Genomic DNA, 23,663 nt, shown 5'->3' with positions numbered 1-23,663 from the left:
TCTACAGCTTTTGGTAAACATTGGCTATCTCCTTTTGAAATAATAACATGACAGCCCATGCAATTAGATGAGGAAATGTATGAACCAACTTTGCTTAAGGGGGATATATTACATTGGCGTCAGGGTCTCATTGAGGTGCTTAAAAGAAATGAAAGGTTAGTAGCTGATTCCTTTCACAGAGTGCTCCTAGGAGATGAAGACCTTACGGATCATGGACTATAACCTGGACAATTTATTTATTGGAAGAGGCATCAAATAGAAGACTCTGCAGCCCCATTGGAAAGAACCATAACAGGTACTTTTAAGCAATCCATGAGCTGCAAAATTAAAGGGCATAGACTCATGGATACACATTTCGCATTAAGAAAGGCTCCTCTGCCTGAGTGGATTTCAACTCCTGTTTCTGACACCTGCCTTCAACTGGCCAAGACAAATACCTCCAAACCAGGATGAGAAGAAGACGGCATCTGTTGTAGACAGCTGTCCCAAGACTCCAGACCAGGCCTGTATTTCCAATCTTATATCTCTTCATTTAAACCCTTGTAATGCTGAAACTATATACCCATTTTATAATTGTTCCATTTAAGGTTTTAATAATACTATCATACTTAAAGAAAGTGATTGGTTTGGAACAGACTGGTCTTAAAGGCCAGGCATTTATCAGGTGGCTCCTAATGGAACTCAATGGTTATGTGGAACAAACCTCTGGTCTTGGCTACCACCCAGATGGCTAGGACGCTGCACCCTGGGTTTCCCTTGGATGCAGGGAAGGATTTGCCCTTAACTGACAACTGTTGCCAATCTTCCTCTCCTTAAGGCCAGATGGGCTCGTTCAGTGTCCCACTGGTATGGCCACCTAGCAGCTATATTTTCTCCTCTTTGGGGCTAGAAGATGTCATATATCACACATAGAAGCCCTGAATAAATTTATTCAACAAGACCTTAATGATAGTCAAGCAGGAATAGCCTTATTAAATATTAAAATATCTTTAATGAGAAAGGCTGCCCTTTAAAATAGGATGGCTTTAGATATTTTAACTGCATCCCAAGGTGGTATGTGTGTAATCATTCAAACTGAATGCCGTGTTTTTATACCTGATGAATCTTCCAATGTGTCATCCCTGCTAAAGCACATGAAAAAGTAGGCAAATGCCCTAAGCGACCCTACCCCTAGTCTTGATTTGTTTATTTGGCTCTCTTCCAGTATTGGCTTCCATTTGTGACCCAGATTGCAATTCCTATTTCTATTACTCCTTGGAAGTCTTGTATTAGTCATAATATTCAAACTAATTACTGTTTTCTTTACTCAGTGTTGTAAGACTAGCATGCAAGCTAGAGTAATGATTGCTCAGAGACTTGAGATGGTATAAATCTTACAACCCTGGAGGAATCTCCTTTTCTTATTAAAGCTCTGCCTAAGGATTCATTTTTAAGCTAATCATTTCAAGTATTGGATCACCTGTTCTATAATTGTTATAAACAATGTAAATATAGGAAGTCATGTAAAAACACATGTACAATGTTTGTGCTATAATCTAAAAATAATTGACAAATTACATAACTTATGAAATGCTTCCACTGTTAATATATACCTCTATGCTTGTCCACTATATGTGACTATTTCCCCCAATGTAGATAACTGCGCAAATCAATGAAATAAAAGCTTAGGACCAAGGGACATGATGGACCCAGGGCAGGCAGCAAGCACTCTGGCACTGAAGGACAATATTTTGATCAGCAATGCTTTCTATTGAAAGATTATTGATCAAAAGGGGGAAACGACAAGAGATTTTTACTTATTGAGGTATATGAGGTAACTATTCGTGGTCAAAACTGATTCGGCTTGCACTAAAGAAGCCTGACTTATGGCCTATCAAACATACATTGTACATCTGCTTTAACCATTAAAGTAAAGAATGCACTCTCTTAAGAATGCATACTTCCCCTCCTACGCCCTATTGGTAATGCCCTATTGGTAATGCCCATATTTGTCTCTTTCTTTACTTCAAGGTCATGTTGACCTGCTAATTTGCAACTAAATACCTCTTTGAAATTTTCATGAAAATGTATCCTGGGTGTGTTTAAAAAGTAAAACTCACCTTATTTCTCTTATCTATAGAATGGTTATTGGTTATTTTACATCAACATTTATATATTATTTCCAAAAAACAAATATTTTGTAAATTAATTTTTATTTTTTATTAAGCACATAGCTGTGGTATCACCATCAATTCAGTAGATAATTCTTTCTGGACACCAGGCTCCAGGGCACTTTGCTGGGCTTGGGACACAAAAAATTCAGGCTCCATTTAAGTTATCCAAGTTTTCATAGTCTAATGGGAAGATGGTTATACAAAAATATAATTTGTAAAAGTGTGTAATGAAGGCTCTGACAAGGTTAAGAACAAGGGGGTCTGGGAACACAGAAGAAGGACCCTAAATCACAGCCAGTGGAGTGAGTGGGCAGGAGCAGGATAGGTAACTCAGAGGAAGGATTATGAAGTACAGACCATTATCATCCTCAGTTTACATAAGAGGAGACCAACGGTCAAAGAGGTTGTATAATTTCCTCAAAGTCACACAATAAGCCAGAGGTGTAGCTGGTTTTCAGACCCAGGACTGTGTGATCCCAGTGCCCTCTGCAGTTTACATTACCCTTGTTTTAAATGTAGGTTTTATTATCATTCGAGTATGGTGAAGCCAACAGATCAAGAGATGATTGAAAAAAAAGTTTGAAAAAGATGATTGAAAAGATAGTTTGTTACTCACAGTTCCCAAAAGGAGGGGGCACGCCATGCCAAGCAGGCCCACAGCAAAGCCCCAGGGTCAGTCAGGAGGCAGAGGGAGGGGGGGAAACGTGGTCAGGAGCCTTTATTGTGCTTTTTTGAGAAAGGAACGGGCAAGGTAGGGTAGGCAGGTTTAGGATTGGCCAATTTGAATAATTTCAGTAGGCTCTTGGGTATAGAGGCTGTCCCTATTTGTCTGGTACCCAGCCCTGGGGTGATGAGGGCAGGGTAATAGCGGCCCAAGTGTGAGAGCCTGATAAAGGAGGTTGTTTGGGTGTGGGCTTTGATTGGTTGGTTTGCATATAGAGGGAGTACTATCTCTAAGAATGAGGTAACCCTGGGAGGCGCAGTCCCTTGCAGTGTCGGCAAGGCCCCAAGATAGCAAAGCATCAGAGTAAAAAGATATACTTAATACAACCCTGTAGTCACTGTTATGACAATGTCATCTGTTTTAACTCACAGCCCCAGCTACATTTCCTGGGACTCTGCTTGCCCAGAAATTTTTAAAATTCTACTAAATACAGTATCATGACTGGCTACATAATTTGCAGGACCTAGTACAAAATGAAAATACGGGGTCCCTTGTTCAAAAATCATTACCAGTGTCAAGATGGCAACAGCACATCATTAAACCAAGCAGGGGCCTGTGCAACTGCACAGGTCACATGACCCTAACGCCAGCCCTATTGATCAGCAGGCAACTTCCAGGGAAAGACTACAGAAGGTCTTTCTGGTATTTCCTGGTCCCACACCACCATGGAACCCTGGGGTAATAGCTCTGCCAAGCTATGAGAGATGCCGGACTCTGAGACAGGCCACTCACCTCCTCTTTCCCAGTTCACAGCTGTTTCTGGGAATTGCACACCACGAAGATGGCAGGGACACAAAAGGAAACTACATATTTCCCTCATACTAGAGAGGGCACAGAAATTCCCAAGAAGAGCCCTGTCATCTTTCTGTCATGTTCTAAATGCCCTGCTCCTGATTCCAGGTAGATTAATCTTCCCTGCACAATAAATTATAATCTCTTGCTATGATCATTTTCACATGTGCCTTTGATTTACTGTGGCTCAGCCGGAATTTTTCACCTTCCATACAAAGTTTGAGTGGTCAGAGTACTTTTACACAATACAAAAACAACACCTTTCCCCATAACAAACAGCAGTAGATCAACGTGCCCAAACCATCACCTTTACACTTGGCAGAACAGTAGTGCTCTGTGCAGGGGCATGTCATGCAGTTTATTTCACAAAGCGAGTTTATAACTTTGCAGAAGACCATGATGGAGTCCACAACTCAATGTATGTTTCCTTCTTATCTTATATAACCCCTGTTCCTGAATTTCTTCATCTGTAAAAATGGGCTCAATACGAACACTTATTCCCTAAGGTTATTCTATGGATTAAAATAGTATATGTATTGCCGGGGGAAGAGGGAGAATCTCCCTCTGCCCTTTTCCTTAAGGTTCTTATGGCTGGCCAAATAATTAACAAGACAGGTTAGCAGGAGAAAATAATACCAAGTTTAATAACATGTATACATGGGAGAAACTCAGAAATGAGCAACTTGTCCCTCTGTCTAAGCTGCTTGCTTAAGTATTGCAGCTAAAGGCGAGGAGCGTGTTGGGGGTGGGTAGTGGCCTGGGACTTCAGAGGGCAGGAGGACAATTCTTTTCAGGGTCATCTATAGATAATGTGGTCAGGGAGAGACAGAGTTTTTTGATAAAAGGGGCTTGGTGCCTTTGCTATTGTAACCTCTATCCTACATTATCTTGATAGCCATCATGATAGAAGATCTGTTCCAGGAAGGAGCCACCATGTCAAATTCTTTAGGCAGTTAGTGGGGGAGGTCAAATGTCCTTCAGAGAAAACAATCAAGGTAAAGAGATATATTTCAGGGTGGCCAAATTTTGATCTCCCACAGTATAAGCATTAAAACATTACTTAAATATATAAACATACTATAATTGTTACCCATTATATCGTCATGCTATGTAATGTGTAAAAGCAACTTACCGTCAAGAATGTTAATCCCAGGTGTATTCCATTTACCCATTAAGATGAAATAGGATGCAAATAACACCTGGAAGAAAATTACTCTTAGAAGTATTTACATAACTACTTCAAGTTCGAATTTGTTATATTTCTAGAGTTTGTACCTTGGAAGCTAAACACTTTGCTTTTTACATTTTTATACAGTGGCTTCTGGTGTTGGCGAAAATGTTGCTCAATAGCCTGTGGAAATGCATTCATATTATAAAGTAAGAACAGTAATGAATTGTTCTTTCCTTTTTTATCTTAAATTTTTTTTTACTTATTATTTTAATTGAGGTATAATTGACACACAACATTATGTTAGTTTCAGGTGCACAACATAATGATTTGATATTTGTATACGTTGCAAAATAATCACCACGATAAGTGTAGTTAACATCTGTCACCTTACATAGCTACAAAAAAAATGTATTTCTTGTGATGAGAATAAGATCTCTCTAAGCAACTTTCAAATATGCAATACAGTATTATTAACTATAGTCACCATGTTGCACATTACAGCCCGACGATTTGTTTTATAACTGGAAGTTTGTACCTTTTGACCTTCACCCATTTCTCGTACCACCCACCCCGCCTCTGGCAACCACCAATCTGTTCTCTGTATCTAGGAGCTTGTTTTCCTTGTTTTTTGTTTTTGTTTTTGTGCAATAGTGTGTGGAAATGCACTCATATTATAAAGTACCATAATAAATGGTCCTTTCCATTTTCAAAATGGCTAATTTGATTTTAAAGTACTGTTGCTTGAGAAAGATATGAAAAAATGTTAAGAGTCTAGCTGTTGAGGTCAGAAATATCTGGGTACATGATCATAATCCTAAAGAGAATAAGAACCATCTTTACTGGGCACTCACTATGTGCCAGACACTCTTGGAAACATTTAACATGCACCATCCACTTTAATCCTTACAACAATCTAGCAGGCGTGCACTCATTGTGCCTAACTGACAAATAAGGAAACTTAGGATCCCGGGTTAATGAACTTGTCCAGGAACGCACAGTGAGTCAAGAGGAAAACCAGAATTCAAACCCAGGAATTCAGACTCCAGAGCCAAGCGCTGCCAGCAATGAGATCTCAAAAGCCACAAAATTGCTCTGAGCCTCAATTTCCACAACGGTAAAATGGGAATAAATATAGGCGTTCTGACATTGGGAGGTTGAGACTTGCTGCATTAAAGTTGTCTACTTGTTCTGTCTTTGTACATCTGTAGAATTATTCAAGAATAAGTATGTTGGAGGAGGTAATTGAGAGGACGTGACCGCCAGTTGACCCACAAGCTGGACCTAGGCAATCAGAGGCTCGCCCCGTCCTTGGAATGTACGTGCTGCTCACTGTTCCCACAGTGGGAGCTGTTGCAAGGATGCAGCCTTTAGAGAGTAAGGTGTTGATGAGACCATCTGGACTGTATACTTGACTGAACCCAGTTAAGGCCTGTGATAAACTTTTAAGATTCTGGTGGGCAGTGCGGAGATCTACTCGTCTTGTGGCCACCCACGATAAGCCTCGTATGTAAGTTCCCTTGCTATTATTAAACCTGCCACCTACTAATCTGGAGTGGTTTGTCTCTTTCTTCGGTCTCTCCTTGCCCTCCATGTACAGGGGCCAGTTTGTGAAACGACAAAGTAAAAGCTTTTAAAATGTGTTCTCAAAAATATTTTCTTTAGTTCTAAATATTTTTAGATGCATGCTCAATACATTTTTGTTCTTATTCCTGAATTTATTTTTTTTCCATTTTACTCCATTTTAGTACAGAAGATGGATCCAATTGTGTTCCTTCAAGAGGTACCAAAGTGTTGACTATACACATTGTTGTTATCATCAGACATCGGGGCAACACCTAAGAAGGAGGTGGCACATTTTTCAAGGAGTAAGGACACTTGGTGGTAGAGATTCTGGAAAGATGGTGGCAGCAGTGGCTATATAGCTTTTCAATCTCGCCAAACACCCACACAAAGACAGACAGAGCAACTAGAGAGCAAAAGCAAAATGCATGGACAATATTTTCGACAAATCTAGGTTACAGGCTATCTCCTAAACCCCCAAAATTCAAGTAGATGAGTATGTAGTGGAGGAAGAGAATTCCTCTACCCTCTGCATCATTCTGGCTGGGCTACTAATTAAATTGACATGAGACAGAATAACAGGAAAAAAATCAAACAAAGCTTTATACCATGTATACATGGGAGAAACCCAGAAAAACTGAGCAACTCAGTCAGAATGGCTGAAGCTGCCACCTTAAAGAGCATCTTCAGCTAAAGACAAAGGAGGATGTTGGGGGTAAGGGGGAGTCAGTTATGAGAGATTACCAGAAAAGCACAGTAAACAAGAGTAATGTTATTATAAAGATTTGAGTCCTTGCCTTCGGCACTGATAAGAGTTTCTAGAGATAAGGTCATCCCCCTCATCCTGGTACAGAGAGGGAGATATCTTTACAAACGGAGATTTCCCTTACAAATGTAAATGTCTCTTACAAAGGGTAACCTCCACTCCGTTTTCAGAGCTTCTCACCCATCTGCAGTTTCTTAAAGGTAACCAGCCCAAAATAATCCTCATGCCAAAGAGACACATCTTGAGGTGGCCAATTCTGATCCCCTACAAGGACAAACCACCAACAGTCACATTACCTACATGGTACCAGTGTCTGTGCAGGAGGAAAAAGAAGTAATGGCACAGCATCTGGCTAACTTGATAATAGGAAAACCACAAACTAGCAAACTCATTGGAAAGAGCAGCTGAAACTGGTAGGGTTTTTGCCCCTTTCAATACCAGGCGAGTGCATGGGGCCCAGCTCAAGAGGCACTAAAGGTGCTCGGAGCATCATAGCCCCAGTGAACTCTCAGTACTGACAACTCAGGGCTCCCTTCTTGGACAGGAGCCCACAATTATGAGAAACTGCTAGAAGTAGAATCACAATTCAATAGGAAATGAACGAGAGAGACTAAGGAAATGAGAAGGTCTAGTCCTCACCGAAATAGCTCAGTTGGGAGAGCGTTAGACTGAAGATCTAAAACTGTGCTGTACACACATGTCCACACTTGTGGCTACTGAGCACTCGAAATGTGGCTAGTCAGAACTGAGATATGCTGTGAGTGTATATTACACACCAGCTTTTGAAGACTTAGTAGGAAAAAATATAAAGTATCTCGTTAATAATTTTTATATTGATTATATGTTGAAATAATATGTTAGATAGAATTAAATAATTTATTAATGTCATGTGTTTCTTTACACATTTTTAAATTTGGCTACTAGAAAATGGTAAATTCCATGTGTGGCTAGCATTATATTTCTACTGGAAGAACTCCATATTACTGAAGTTTGAGATGCCATTTAGACATCTCAGGTGAAAAAGTCAATTAGGTAGCTGGATATACATGACTGGAGTACAGGAGAATGGATAGAAGTGGATACACAATGTTTTGATTCAGCAACTTAAAACAATATTTAAAGACATGAGACTAGACGGGATCTCCTAGGAAGTAAATGTGTATAGGAAGAAAAGGCCACAAACTGAGGCCTTGGGCAATTCAAAACTTAGAGGTGGGGAAAATGAGAAAGGTCTAGGAGAATGTGGGGTGAACACAAAGAAAGTAGTCTTTAAAGACTAAGGAAGAACATGTATCGAGGAAAAAGGAGGGATCAACTGTGTCAAATGCTGCCAGACAGTCAAGCAAGGTGAAATCTAAGAATTATCCATTGGATTCTGCAGTATGAAGATCTGTTGTGTGATGGCATTTGGTACTTTCATAAGGAGGGAGTATTGGAACGACCAAAGGTCAATAGAAGGAAGAAGAGCTTGTGGTCAATAGGAGCTTTGTAGATCTTAGGATGGTGGGCTTGAGTTAAGGACATTGGATTAAGAGCCACTCCCAAGCAGGTCAAATGCCCAGGAGGCTCACTAAAACACTAGCATGCAGTAGGGTGGAGGCATCTCTGATTCAGCCCACTGAATGCTGGCTCACTGCAGGAAGGAACCAGACCTAGGACCTGAACTATTGCTTCTCCCAACATCTGTGATACGAGGAGGGCATTGTGTGGTCAGAGCCACCTCCAGGGACAAGATGTGGCTTCCTAGATATATATCCTTGGGTGTCTCTAACTCTCTGGGGCTGGGCTACAGAGCTAATTATGCATGTAGGACAGTTGCTAACATTTGCACTATGTCTGGGGCAAAAGTACAAATGAAGGCCCTAGGCCCATATCCTTGATCTCCTCCCACAGCCAACTGTATCCTACACCAAGAGATGTTTCACACTTAAACCTGAGAACACCTCAGCCTACACCTCCAAGCTTTGTCTACCCTTCGCTTCTACAAACAGTGGCCGCATGGCCACCTTTTGGTGTATACCACAGGCCCAGACCTCGCTTCCTTAAGAAGGACCCTGAAAATAAGGCCTTACAGGACCTGGAAGCTGCCTTGGGAATGAGGGAAACTGAAACATTTTCTACAAAAGTTGCAGGGTGTTGGGACCTGGCGGGTACGTCCCATTGTCCTTGTGGACTTCTAGCTCTGTGGTCTGAATACAGCATGAAGAGGGCCTGAGCAGGAAACTCTCAAATGTGGGGTCCAGGAATAGGGCCCTTCTGGGCCAGGTCTATGCCAGTACTGGCCACATACTAGAAAAGCAAGGAGAAGAGAAACATAGGAAAGTAGGTAGAGCGAGTTCCTTTTACCGGTTCGGTTTTTTTTTTTTTTCACTCCATTCCTTTAATGTGGTCTCCTACCATGTTTCCACAACTTGACTTCTTGAAAAACAGCTGAGTTGAGTTTCATTACAGGTCAAGGGGGACAATGTAGAACGTAGAAGACCATAACACCAGTTATTCGAAAAACTGGATGTATACCCTGTCCACAGCATGGTGTATGTCCATTCAGTTCTCTCCAAGTATGTCTACACACACACTGTACACACACACACACACACACACACTCACCCTTGCATACCTGCTCACAAACTTAGTCACAATTATTTTTTTAAAAGGGATTATCCGCTAACATTTTTTCACCGAATATCTGACCATTTTCACATCAATCATTCACCTCGAATCACCCTCCCCGACCTTCCCGTCCCCCCCACAGACCTCCGGAGCCCCTGTTCCCAACATATACATTTTTCCCTCCTTTAAAAACTGAGACCGTCCCCCTTAGGCTCCTGACTCCTGCTGTTCTCCCCCTTTCTGATCCTGAGTCTTCCTTCCAGCATTCCCTACTCCCATTCCCTACTCCCATCTGGGGAGGAAGTATCCCCCCCCACCCCCCCCCCACCCCCGCCCCGCCGGCACCACCACACACACACACACACACTCACAGGGTCATGTACTGCTTCTTTCCTGACCCTGGATGTCTCCATCACTGTCTCTTTCTCCAGCAGCCTTGGGTTAAACCCCGCCCCCTTTTCTTGTCCAAGTTGCAAATCACCTATGCTAAGAGGGTATATTGCATATAAATGGCAATTTCCTGGACAGAACTCCATTTTAGACAGTGGGATTATACGATTGCCAGGATAGTTATTTTATTCCCCCTCCCTTCCAAAGAGTCAGCTAGCATGCTAACAATTTTCTTTAATCCTCTAAATAAGACATAGGATAACAGTTTGTTTGGACAAGAACAAAATGCTACATTTTTAAAACGAAATCGCCATTTTTATTTCATTCATTCAAAAATTTCGTCATATAAAGGCAACTTGCGAAAAGGAAATTTCAACTCAGGGGCAAAGGCAGGCCTTTTTGAGGGAGAAGGGGGCCTGGAATCAAGGGCCAACGGCAGGTAAGTGCTAGCTTATGGGGAAGAGAGGCTTCAAAACTGCCTCTCCAAACAGCTTTAAAACTGCTCCTGACATTGGCTGCGGGCTCACAGAACTCTTGGAAACCTCACAGGTAACTGCGGAGCAGGCAGCCCATTCAGGGCAGTGGGTGGACGTTGATTCCTTTCCTGGGTCTTATGAGGATGCTCATGCAGGGTCACAGCACAGGAGGTGTGGGGGGGCGAGGCGTGCTCCCTATTTCAGCCTGCTCTCCTGGAGAGACAGGGCTCAGGGCATCCAGCTGCGGCAGCAAGGCGCGCCTGAGGCTATCAGGGCTAGGGGTGGAGATGGAGGCCAGGCCACAAAACTTAGGGCAGGAGGACGAGGAGCTCTGGCCAGAAAAATTAGTGGGGGAGGAGGAGGGGCTCTGACCAGGAGACCCGGGGAAAGTGGGGGAGGAGGGGGGGGAGCAGGAGGAGGAAGAGGAAGAGGAGAAGCTCTCACCACACTGCGCACGTAAAGGAAAGAACCTACCAGGAGGTGAGGGTGAGGAGGCGCGCATTCGGACTGCACGCCAACGGGGCTGGGCAGCAAGGCTTGGGACCTCAGGATCAGGAGAGCTTGAGCTGCTCCGGTGGACAAGCCTTCGAAAGGCAAACCCAGGGGAAGAAGGAGGACTCTGGCCAACAGGCCCAGGCAGCGAGGGGCGGCTGCTAGGGGCTGATCTTCTCTGCGGGGCGCGGCTCCGAGGGACAAAGCCTGGAGTCGTGCTGCTGCTGCGGAGGGCAGGGCCTAGCGGGCTGGTGCGGCTTTGGAGGGCAGGGCCTGGTCCGGATGCGCGGCTTTGGAGGGCAGGGCCTGGCCCGGATGCGCGGCTGCGGAGGGCAGGGCCTGACCCAGAAGCAGGGCGGCGGACGGCAGGGCCTGGCGTGGAAGCACTGCAACGGCGGAGAGCAGGGCCTGGCGCGGCCGCAGGGCGGCGGACAGCGGGGCCAGGCGCGGACGCAGGGCGGCTGAGGGCAGGGCCTGGCTGGGATGCACGGCGACGGCGGAGAGCAGGGCCTGGCGCGGGTGCACAGCGGCGGAGAGCAGGACGTGGCTCAGATGCACGGCTGCGGAGAGCAGGGCCTGGCGCGGTGGTGCGGCTGCGGAGAGCAGGGCCTGGCGCGGTGGTGCGGCTGCGGAGAGCAGGGCCTGGCGCGGTGGTGCGGCTGCGGAGAGCAGGGCCTGGCGGGCTGGTGCGGCTGCGGAGAGCAGGGCCTGGCGGGCTGGTGCGGCTGCGGAGAGCAGGGCCTGGCGGGCTGGTGCGGCTGCGGAGAGCAGGGCCTGGCGCGGTGGTGCGGCTGCGGAGAGCAGGGCCTGGCGCGGTGGTGCGGCTGCGGAGAGCAGGGCCCAGCGGGGATGCGTGACTCCGCGGAGAAGCCCGAGAACGGCCGCTGCTGCTGGGCTGAGACTCTGGAGAAGACTGCCGCAAAGGCTCAGACCACCGAGGCCCGGGAGCCCCAGGAAACAGACAGAGCTCTGGAGGCTTCTGAGCCTGGGCAGCCTCCTCGCGGCTGGGCTGCTTCCTCCCACGGCCGTCGCCTGGGCTCGTGGTGTGGGTCGGAGGCCGGCTGGCCCGGCCAGCGACCCTCGTGGCTTGCCCCATGGCCGCCGTGCTGCCCGTGTGCGCGGACTGGATACCTTGGCCTGCCTCAGGCACCACACAGCTCGGCCCTGCATGGGGACTCTGGCCGCCCTGGAGGTCGGAGGGCCCCCTCTCCTGCACACAGTCCATGGAGGGCAGCCACGGGTCCTCAGCAGTGACGGAAATGGCGCCGGCGGAGGCCGTGGCACAGGAGGAGGAACCTGCTGCACCACCGCGCGGGGCGCCGCCACCCGGCGGACACGGGTCGCTGGAGGCTGCGGGAACCGAAGCACCGGGATTGCCGGTGCCGCGGGCTTGGCCAGGGGCAGGGGCTACCTTGCTCTTGGGCTCTGGGGGCACCTCACCCTGCTGTGGCTGCTGCTCCCTCTCCCAGCACGACTGGGTGGCCATCGTGCCAGCTTCTCGCTGAGAGAAGAGAGCTCGGCTACAGACGCTGCCTGGGTTGAGCCCAGGGCTGGTGGAGCCAGGAGGGTGGGCGGGGCCAGTCAAGTCTTCACCTCTGATTGGTGAGCTGGTTATCACATGACTCTCGTCTTCCCAGAGCGCGCCAACCCAGCTCCATCTGGTGCGCAACAGGGGGGGGGTGCTGCACCCAGTCTGGGGTTGGCCTGGCCAGGTCCATGATGGAATTCCCCAGCCTCACCTGGGCCCCTACGAGCGAGTGTGTGACTGTGTGTGCGTCTGTCTGTCTGTGTCTGTGTGTCTTGTCGGGGTGTGTGTGTGTTTCCAGGGGCGGCGCCGGCGGCGACAAGGCTGTGTATATAAACCATTTGAGTCAGCTTGTCAGCACCACTCTGGTGGCTCAATCTCAAGAGATGGCTTGAAAGAAATACCATGCTGGCCAACAGGAGACAGCCCCGAGCCAGGTGCCCTTCCTGGAGTCTGGTCAGGACACTGGGCCCATGTGTGGCCCCAGAAGGGATGGTCCCGGAACTCCTCCGGGTATCTGGATGACGCCACTCGGGGGTCTGGTGGGCTGTAGGGTTGGAGAGTGGCCCGAAGGCGAGAAAAGGGATGGGGCCCATAATGTCCCGGCTCGGAATGTTCAGCACTACTGCCACGCACCAGAGGGGGATTTAGAATTTTCCAGTAAGATGTTTCTCCTTGACTTGCCCCTGAATACAGACCCTGAATAATGCCTGGGATTAGGGGGATACTGTCCTTAAATATGTTTTGTCATTTGTTATGAGCTGCATCGTCATCCACTGATGAATGCTCATTAATTTATTTGACCCAGTCTCCATTCTTGGTTACAGTTGTCTCTGTGATGTCACTATAAATATGCTGTGATGCACAGGCTTGAAGTTCAATATTTGGACACTGATTTTTAGTCGTTATTACAAAAGTCATTATTACTGCAGGTTTAGTGCCCAAAACAGAAAAGCAAATGTAGGAAAACTAGAACCTAAATTTCCCAGGTACTCACAGGCAAGTACTGGAAATGTTTAATTATTTTCTGGTAGATTGGCCACTCATAAATAATTCATACTTCTTTCGTTTTATAAAAGGGACATTATTTATTCATACATAGTTTTGTAACCTGCTTGTTGGGTCCAGAAAACACACTTTCCGTGTCAGTAAATAAATTTCCACAAGACCATTGTGTAACCACAAAATACTCCTTTTATGGAGGAAGCTTACATTTTCAAACATTGCTGTATTGATAAACACATATGTTGTTTCTAACTTTTCACTCTCTATAACACATCGTTGTGAGACATATCCTTTTTGCTAAAAATTGTTCATATCCCCAAATGTGACCTTGTTTTGGATAAATTTTCAGAAGAGGAAATTCTTGGTACAGACCATGCACATTTGTACTTCTTTAATAAAAATGTCACCAAGTGGTTCTCCTGAAAGTGGCTGTTATAGCAATTTTGGCTGAATGGAATGGGATTATTTAGTGGAATGGATGAGCAACTGGACTGATATGCAACTCAAAAATAGAATGGAATGGTATTAGGAGTATTAAATAATATGGAGTGGAAAACAGATTTGAAATGGAATCGATTCAGAATGCGATGAAATGGAGACTGATTGTAGTGGAAACTGGAATAAAATGGAGAATGGAACACGGACTTGAGCGGGATATGGAATGGAAAATAGAATGGAATATAACGGGAAAGTGGAATGGAGTGCAAAATGGAAATAAATATCTAATGCATATGGAATAAAAGAAAAATACAATGTTATATGAGAAAAGGAGTGAAATGGAGTATAGTGTGACATAAAATACTGAAGAAAATCGAAATTGAAATAGAAATGACTATAGAATGGAATAGAGTATGCGATGGCCTGAAATAAATGGACTATGAAATATGCACTATAAATTTAAAAATACCATAAAAGAATGGAATGAAATACAGAATACAAGGTTATGAAGGATGGAGTCAGAATTGAATAAAAATGGAATATGGAAAACGAAAGGCTGATGAAGTACAGGATGGCTTAAATGAAGAATAAGTGAATAGAAGGTGTTCTGGTCATCCACCACTCCATAATATAGTGTTGTGGAACAACATCCATTTTATGATGCTCGTGGAGTTTGTAGAGGTAGAATTCAGGTAGGGTAGAGCAGGAATGGCTTGTCTCTGCTCCACAATGTCTGGGGCATCAGCCGGGAAAACTTGAGTGACTGTGAGGTCCTGAGGGAAGGACAGCAATCAGTGATGGCTCCTAGATTTTGGCCATATATCTGGGTGGATGGTGGTGTCACTTCCTGGAACAGGGAAGGCTTGAATATCGGAGACAGTGGGAATTGGTGATCCTGTTCTGACCATGTTAGCCGCTACGCCCTCTGCAGTTGTCCTCGTCATTTAGGGGTATGAACCCCAACTTATAGGCATTCTCTTAATTCTGTAGGTCAACTTTCACCAGTTTCATGGATCCAGTTTTCCTCTTGGCAGTCATTTCACTTTATTCTCTGAGATTTTTCCCTTCCTCCTTTCTAGAATCTCTGGGCCTTAGTCAGGATCCTTGACTTAGTAATAGCTAAAACGCCCCCATCTGTCTTGGCTCTCTTTAAAGGATTTGTATGTGTGTATATATATAAAATCTTCCACTTCTTGATTTGCTCTTCCCTAAGATCTCAAACTTTATGCTAAGGAAGTCCCTCTCTTTAACTCCATTGGTGTGTCTTCAGTGCCCTCTCCTTTCTCTTTCCCAGTGCTCCTGTTTAAGAGATAGTGTTTATGTATATATGTGCTCATAGAAAAGAAAACCTGGAAGGGTGAGTTTTGTTCTCTCAGACTTTGTCTTCTGAATGTTTCGATGAGCATACATTATTCTTGTATTCAGAAAAAAGTAGAGCCCTTTGCATTTTTAAAACAATTTTAATGTTTAATTAGGTTTTAAGCTGTTGTAAAAAGAAACAGGCTATCTTCTATACTACTGGATGGGGTTATAAATTCATAGCGTCTTGCCAGATGGAAAGGTGATGATACTTATAAAATAAGTCTTAAACCTGTTCATTTGACGCTACAATTTTTCTTCTAGGCATTACTTCTAAAGAGATACCCATATATACTCGCAAGGTTATATGCTCAAAGGTGATCATTAACTGTCATTTATTTTAAATAATCTGAAACAACTTTGGTTTCCAATAGGATACTGAATGTCCATGGAATGAACTTAAGCAGCTTTTACAGGATGTTTTTGAAAAAATGTTAATGCCTTGGGAAAATGGCTATGATATTATACAAAAAAAAAAAAAAAACACATGATATTACTCTACCTACTGATCTATATTTACATCTACCTATGTATTTATTTTTACATCTACCCCTAGCTTTCTACATATATTAGAATTCCTTTTACTATAATGCAGTTGTTCTCAACCAGGGGCATTTTGCCCACACGCGCCCCACCCCCCCGGGGGGAGGGAAATTTGAAACGGTCTGAAAACTCTCACAACTGGGGAGGGAGAGGTGCTACTGGCACCTCGTATGTAGAGGCCAGGGATGCTCTCAATCTTTTCAGTGCACTGGAGAGCATTGTCAATTCCGACAACACAGAATTATCTGACCGAAAATGCCGAGAGTGTGGAGTTGGGCAAACCCTGCAGTAGAGCATTTAGATAATTCAGAAAAGTTTAAGACAAAATTTAAATCACAATCCATCCTACCAGTGATTGATAACTATTAAAAGTTTGATATGTGTATGTGTTAAATTTTCTATGATAATTTTGTGCTTTATAAACAGCAAAAAGGGTGTTTTTTGAAATGAAGTAATTCATTGTAAAAGTTCATTCTTCTTCCACAGCTACAAGTGTTTTTCACATATGAAACATGCTAGTCATTGCTTAAGAAATTATATAACTTAAGAATCGTAGTTTCAACTCATTTACATGGAAGAGTATTCCACACATACCAATCCATCATCTTCTATCTCCTGATTCTCAACCTTCTAATCAAAACATTAATTTATAAATATTTATATATTTGGTCAAAATAAAGAAAAATTGTGGCATCATAATCATAATGCAATGTATCTGGTATATAAAGGGCAATGTGTTTGACTAACCAGGTCATAGTAATCTCATTACCACTCCAGTGACTGGTTTGCGAATGGACATTTCCCAGTTGTAGTTAATGAGATGTAAATGTAAGTCGCTTTGAGGTCTTGAGGGAAAGGTTTCTCAGCTCTTAAAAACATAAAAGAGACACAACAGATTGTTTACAGAAAATAACTTAAAGAATGTATGTATGAAATATTAGAATTGATAAATGAATTTAGCATGATCGCTGGATATAAGGTCAATGTTAGAAAATTGAGTTGTATTTCTAAGTATCAGCATCAAAAATTATAAAGAAACATTTTCATATGCCATTTACTGTAGAATCAGAAAACATCAAATACCTAGGAACAAATCTAATAAATGATTCACAAGGCCTCTGCCCAGAAATCTGCATAACATTTCCTAGAAAAAATTAAAGAAGACCCAGATAAATCAAAGATAGGTCATATTTATGGATTAGAAGACAGTATTGTAAAAATTAAATCAAAGAGAGATTTCTCATCAAAATGGTCTATGGATTCAATCTAATCCCCGTTGAAATCCCAGCTGGGCTTTTGTAAATGGAAATTGGCAAACTGATTCTAAAATATGTATGAATATCAAAGAGCCAAGAACAGCCAAAGCCAACCAGAAGAAGAAATTTGAAGGACATTCACAGCCAGATTGCAAGGCCAAGTGTAAAGCCATAATAACTAAGATAGTGTGATTTGTGTACAAGAACAGACAGACTAATGGAACAAAGAGTCCACAGACAGACAGACAGACATATATATATGGTCATACATATACATTTAGGGTCACCTGGCTTACAACAAAGGTCCCAATGCAGTGCTCTGGGGGAAGGCTAGTCATTTAAGTCAGTGGAGCTGGACTAATTGGATAGCCGTCTGTATGGAAAAAACAACATTGGCCCCTAATTCACATCATGCACAAAAATTAATTCCAGAAGATAAAGCTTCTAGAAGATAATGTATAGGCATATCTCCATGACCTTGCAGTAGATGATGATATTTGCAACGGGACACAAAGGGCACTGATAATAAAGAAAAACATTGAAAAAAAATATATATGTATCTCTATCTCCACACACACATATCCAACAAATATCTTATGTACAGAATAAATCAAGAAAAAAAGTAAATGCAATTAAACACTGGTACAATATTTCGATAGGCACTTCACAAAATGGGACATCCAACTGACCGATAAACAAATAAAAGATTGCCCAAACTCAGTATCAGGGATATGCAAATTTAAACGACAATGAGACGTCAGTAAACATCTACCAGAATAGCCCAAATCACTACCAATATCAAGAGTTGGAGAAGATAGAGAGGAACTGGAACTCTAACTGCCGGTGAGTGTAGATCGGTACTGCCGCTTGGAAAACTTTTTGGCAGTATCTATTAAAGCTGAAATCATGCATTTGCTATAACCCAGCAACTCCTTCTGTATTAGTTTTCTATTGCTGCATAACAAATTACCACAAACTTAGTGGCTTAAAGCAATGTCCGTGTATTAGCTGACAGTTCTGCAGGTTCAGAAGTCCATGCACGGCATGCCTGGGTTCTCTGCTCAGCGTCTCACAGGGTGAAATCAGCCTGAGAAATCAGTCGGCCGGTGCTGCGGACTGAACGCTTGTGTCCCCCTAAAATCCACAAGTTGAAACCCTAATCCCCAGTGTGATGGTATTTGGAGGTGGAGCCCTTGGGGGGTAATTAGGTTTGGATGAGGTCGTGGGGGCAGAGCCCCATGATGGGATTGGTGCCCTTATAAGGGGATGAAAAGAACAGAGCTCTCTCTGCCATGTGAGGATACAGCAAGAAGGTGGCCATCTGCAAACCAGGAAGCAAGCCTTCACCAGACACCAAATCTGCTGGCACCCTGATCTCAGACTTCCCAGCCTCTAGAACTGTGAGAAATAAATGTTTGGTGTTTAAGCCACCCAGTCTGTGGTAATTTGTTATAGCAGCCTAGCTGAATAAGACAGACAGGCTGTGTTCCTTTATGGGGGCTCTTTGGAAGAATGCATTTCCAAGCTCATTCAAATTATTGGCAGAATTTAGTTCCACTTTTGGCTCCTAGAGATTTCCCACACGTCCTTGCCACATCACTCCCTCCATGCACCCTCTCACACTTGAGTCTCAGGAAATGCACAGGCCAGCTTAAATGCACAGCCACCTGATTAGGTCTGGCTCACCCAGGGTACTTCCTTATTTGAAAGTCCACTGATTTGCGACCTTAATACACCTGCAAAATCTCTTTTCCCATATAACGTAACATAATCACAGGAGTGATACGTCATCAAATTCACAGGCTCCTCTCACACTTAATGGGAGGGGACTATACAAGGCCAAGGGTCATTAGGAGTCATCTTAGAATTCTTCCCACCACAGTCCGTCCTCTGGCCCCCAGTAATTCAGTCTGTCCCACATACAATATTCACTCACCCGCACCCCACAGTTTCCAAATTCTTCATGGTACTTTTAAAGCATCAGCTCAATTCCAAAAGCTCAGCTAAGTCTCACCATCTCAGTCATCTAAATCAGGCAGGGATGAGGTAGGTTCCTGGGTATGATCCATACAGCACAACTCCTGGGGCACAATCCCCCTCCAACTGAGGACCGGTGACACTCAAGTGACAAGCTATATTCCCCCAGCACACAATGGTGGGACAGGCATAGGATAACAGCTATAAACATTTGCGTTTAATACAGAGGGGAAATGGAAGGCAGAAAGGAGTTCGAGTCCCAGAGCAGTCTGGACGTTCAGCTGATTTCTACTAACAGTCTGTCCAAGGCAATTAAGGCTTTTGCTAAGGCACCTTAGGCTTTCCCTAGCATGCACTCAAAATTCCCCTAGCCTTCGCCCACTACCCACTTCCAAAGCCACCTCAACATTTTTAGGTGTTTGCAATGGCAGCACCCCATATCAAGGTATCAAAATCTACGTTACTTTCCTATTGGTGTGGAACAAATGACCACACTCTTAGCAGCTTAAAATAGCACCCATTCATTAGCTCACAGTTGTGCCGGTCAGAAGTCTATGCCCAGTGTGACTTCCCTGGCTTCCCTGCTCAGGGTCTGACAGGGTGAGATGGCGGTGGCCTTGCTGTGTGCCTTTCTGGAGGCTCTGGGGAAGAGTCTCTTCCAAACTCCTCCATGTTGTTAGCCGAATTCAGTTCCCTGTAGCCGGAGGACTGAGGCCCCCATTCTCTTGCTGGCTGTCAGCCAGGGGCAACACTCATCTCCTAGAGGCTGCCTGAAGTTCCTTGCCATGTGGCCCTCTCCAAATGCTCTCTCATGCTTCAAACTTCTCTTTCAGCAGAGGCCTCGGCCCTTGTAAGTGCTCACCCGATTAGGTCTGGCCCACCCCGAATAATCTCCCTATCTTAAGGTCAGCTGATCTGTGACCTCAATCACATCTGCAAAATCCTTTTTGCCATATAATTTAACATAATCATGGGAGTGATAGCTCATCATATCCACAGGTTCCATCCACACCCAATGGGAGGAGATTATACAAAGACAAGGGTCTTTGGGCATCATCATGGAATCCTGCCTACCACACAAAGTATATACATCAAACAGAAATGCATAAACATCTTCTCCAAAAGACACGAATAAGGATGTTAATAGCAGCATTCTTAGACATAGTCGCAAACTGCAAACAATCTGAATGTTTATCAACAGTTGAATGAATAAATACAAGTGTGGTATCCATATAACGGAATACTATGCAGCAAGGAAACAAGCAACTGTCCCTACATGCAACAAATTTGGACAAATCAGAGTACTGAGCAAAGGAAACCAGGCATAAAAATGTACATGATTGATAATTCTGTTTGTGTAAAGTTTAAAAAAACAGGCAAAATGAATATATAGTGACATAGGTCAGAACAGTGGTTAACTTTCAGGTGTTATCACTAGATAGGGGCATAATATAGGTTTCCCGGGAGCCAGTAAGGTTCTAGATCTTGGTCTTGGCGGCGGTTGCATGCGTGTGTTCACGCTGTGAAATGTCGTCAAGTTGTTGCCCCTTAAGATTTACGCATTCTTCTCTTTGTATGTTCTACTTCAATTTAGGAAAAAAAAAAGCTAAAATAAAAGAAATAGCCTTACAAAAGGCAAAAAGAATTGACAGAAATATACTCCAGACTCACAATTCCTTATAGGCAATTTTAGAATCAAAAATGCTTTGAAAACTGAACTTACTTTTCCTGACTCATTTGCCCATAAAACTTGACCTGAACGGACATGAGGCTATTTGTAGTCTTTATATATCTTGGAGTGAAATATTTATATGCTTCACTGCAGAAATATTGTTGTATGAGATTCAGTAGTGTTACTCTAGACCCTGCTACGGATCTTACATAATGTATGGTGTATGAATTCTGAGACATTTGGTCCCAAGAGTATTAGATACAACTACAGTAGGATTTTAACATAATAATTCTGTCAGCTGATGACAGATCAATTAAACAAGAACTAAGAAAAACCGCAGAGTTTACCAGATTGACTGAATTTATTGAATTCTTTGTTCAGCACTTCAGATCATTATATGATTCTTCTCCTTTGACTTATTGATATCATAGATTATTAAAATATTTCCTAACATTACGCCATGCTCTCATGACTAGGAAACTACCAGGACGTGGTAGATTTTTATACACTGTTGAATTTTATCCACTCAAACTTTATTGACAAAAAATTTAATCTGTGTCAATAAGTGAGGTAGACCCATATTTCTGTATGTGTGTGTGTGCGTTTGTGTGTGTGTGTGTGTGTGTTGTGTGTGTGTGTTATACTGTCTCTGCCTGGTTTTGGAATCCGGGTTTGGACTTGCTTCATTACATAAATTTGGAAGATTTCTGTCTTGTCTTCTAGCTTCTAAACCACTTTTTTATTCTTTTAGGAATTTGTCATTTCTTAAAAGCATGGGATGATTGTATTCAACTTTTCTTGTGCATTCAACAGTAATTTTGGTTCCGAAACCTAGTGGAAGCATAACACCATAACACCATAAATATGTGGCTATTCGAAAATGTACATTCTAAGGAAGGGAGAGAGATATACTGTAAAAATAACATAGATGCTGATATCAGATGGACTTGGGTGACTGTCCCAGTTCCACCACTTACTTAGTGTATGACTTTCAGCAAGTTACTGAATCTTTTCCTTCTTCTTCTTCTTCTTCTTTTTTTTTTTTTTTGGTGAGGAGGATTGGCCCTGAGCTAACATCTGTTGTCAATCTTCCTCTTTTTTGCTGAGGAAGATTGGCTCTGAGCTAACATCTATGCCCATCTTCCTCTATTTTGTATGTGGGACACCGCCACAGCATGGCTTGATGTGCAGTGTGTCAGTCTGCGCCCGGGATTTGAACCTGCGAACCCCACGCTTGCACAGCAGAGCGGCGAACTCAACCACTACGCAACCGCAACCGGTGGCTCCAAGTTACTGAATCTTTTGAGCCTGAGTTTCTTCATCTGGGACGTGAGAATATAGTCCCCTCCCTTGCATTGTTTACCCCAAATTCAGCAAAGTGCAATTTTTACATTATTACTCAAGTCAATTAGTGTGCAAACCTGCTGGGATGGAGAGCAAAATGGGTATTAATTTACAAATAGTCACAATTAACACCCACAGGTGAGAGGTAATAACTGTTTTAGGAACTGTATGTATCTTTGAGCATTTATTTAATCTTCTTGAAGTTAAGCTTATTATTTCTATGTATTTTTCTACTTAGAATGTCTACAGATTATTTCTACATAAAATGCATCGCATTCTTTAATTTTCTCAAAATACCATACATACATGATCTTAAAAGTTAAATAGTAACGCTAGCCTTTAATGAAATCAGAAATTATTTTATTCCAAATTCTCTCTCACACACATACCCTACCCACTCCTGCTCTGGTTCCCTGAGACAACTTTCATCTTGTCTGTTTCTCTGGAATTTACCATGATATTTCTAAGTCATAGCCTTACAGTGATTGTAGCATATTGCGAAAAATGGCCACAAGTGAGAACTTCTGGTTTCAGTGCCCTCGTGTAAAGAGGTTAGAGATCGCCAGCCCCTGTCTTATAACAAGATGTTATGAGAGGTTCGGGGATTCGATCGGAGACGTAAAAGACACTTTCCACTCCAAACAAATGGACTGAAGGTATATTTTATTATATAGAGGATAGTAAAGGTGACAGTCTGCAAACAGATCTAGATAGGTCAAGTATTAGAAGGGAAAAAACATCAGCCCGACTGGAAAGGGAAAACACCCACATCGGCTGAAGAGAAATGACACAAATCAACCAGAAAGAGAAACACCAGGTTGACCGAAAAGAGAACACATCAAATCAATTACTTCATATCAAATCAATTGCTTCACATCAAATCAGTTACTCACAACATCCACGCCCCACTGCCGGGAGAGCCCTGTCAGTCGACACGGCTGGGCAAGGATCACACGTCCTGGGCAAGGTGTCCCTTCCACAGGTGGAACTCTCACTAGGGCTCAGTTTCCAGCAGTTTTTATACCATCAGTAATTTTCAGAGTAAGCAATTACAGAGTTTGCAGAGCAAGCATTTAGTGTTTCCATGCACAAAATGGTTATCAGTGGCGTACGTGCACTGAGCCCCCTGGCTAACGTCCCAGCCCAGTAGTTGTGTACGTGCATTGTTCTCTTTGGTTATCGTCCCAGCCCGGCACAGATGGCCAGTCCATTCCGTGCTACGACGCTCCAAGAGCCTTGAAATGTTACAACTTGCAACTCTCTCTGTGGGGGAAGGGCCAGTTCCCACCACACAGAAAGCAGCTTGCTATCTCTGTTTGTGCTGGTGGCTATAGGTCAATGGAGCGGCCAAACATGGCTGTACTCATGTCAAGACACAAGACGACGCTGGAAAAACTGAATCAACGTGTT

The 23,663-nt window shown here is 43.6% G+C and overlaps 1 protein-coding gene across 1 annotated transcript in view; it reads right to left on the bottom strand.

Annotated features, from left to right (window-relative positions):
• Positions 1-12,620, bottom strand: part of LOC131400272 (EZH inhibitory protein-like) — an 80,661-nt gene extending 68,041 nt beyond the window's left edge. The window contains exon 1 of the mRNA XM_058535070.1: positions 11,117-12,620. Within this exon, the coding sequence (XP_058391053.1) occupies positions 11,117-12,620 (1,504 nt within the window). The remainder of the gene's footprint in view (positions 1-11,116) is intronic.
• Positions 12,621-23,663: the final 11,043 nt, after the last annotated feature.

Source organism: Diceros bicornis, chromosome X (assembly GCF_020826845.1).
Source record: "Diceros bicornis minor isolate mBicDic1 chromosome X, mDicBic1.mat.cur, whole genome shotgun sequence".
Lineage (NCBI taxonomy): Eukaryota > Metazoa > Chordata > Mammalia > Perissodactyla > Rhinocerotidae > Diceros > Diceros bicornis.
Note: the sequence above shows the minus strand (reverse complement) of the source record. Positions and strands in the feature narration are given on the sequence as shown.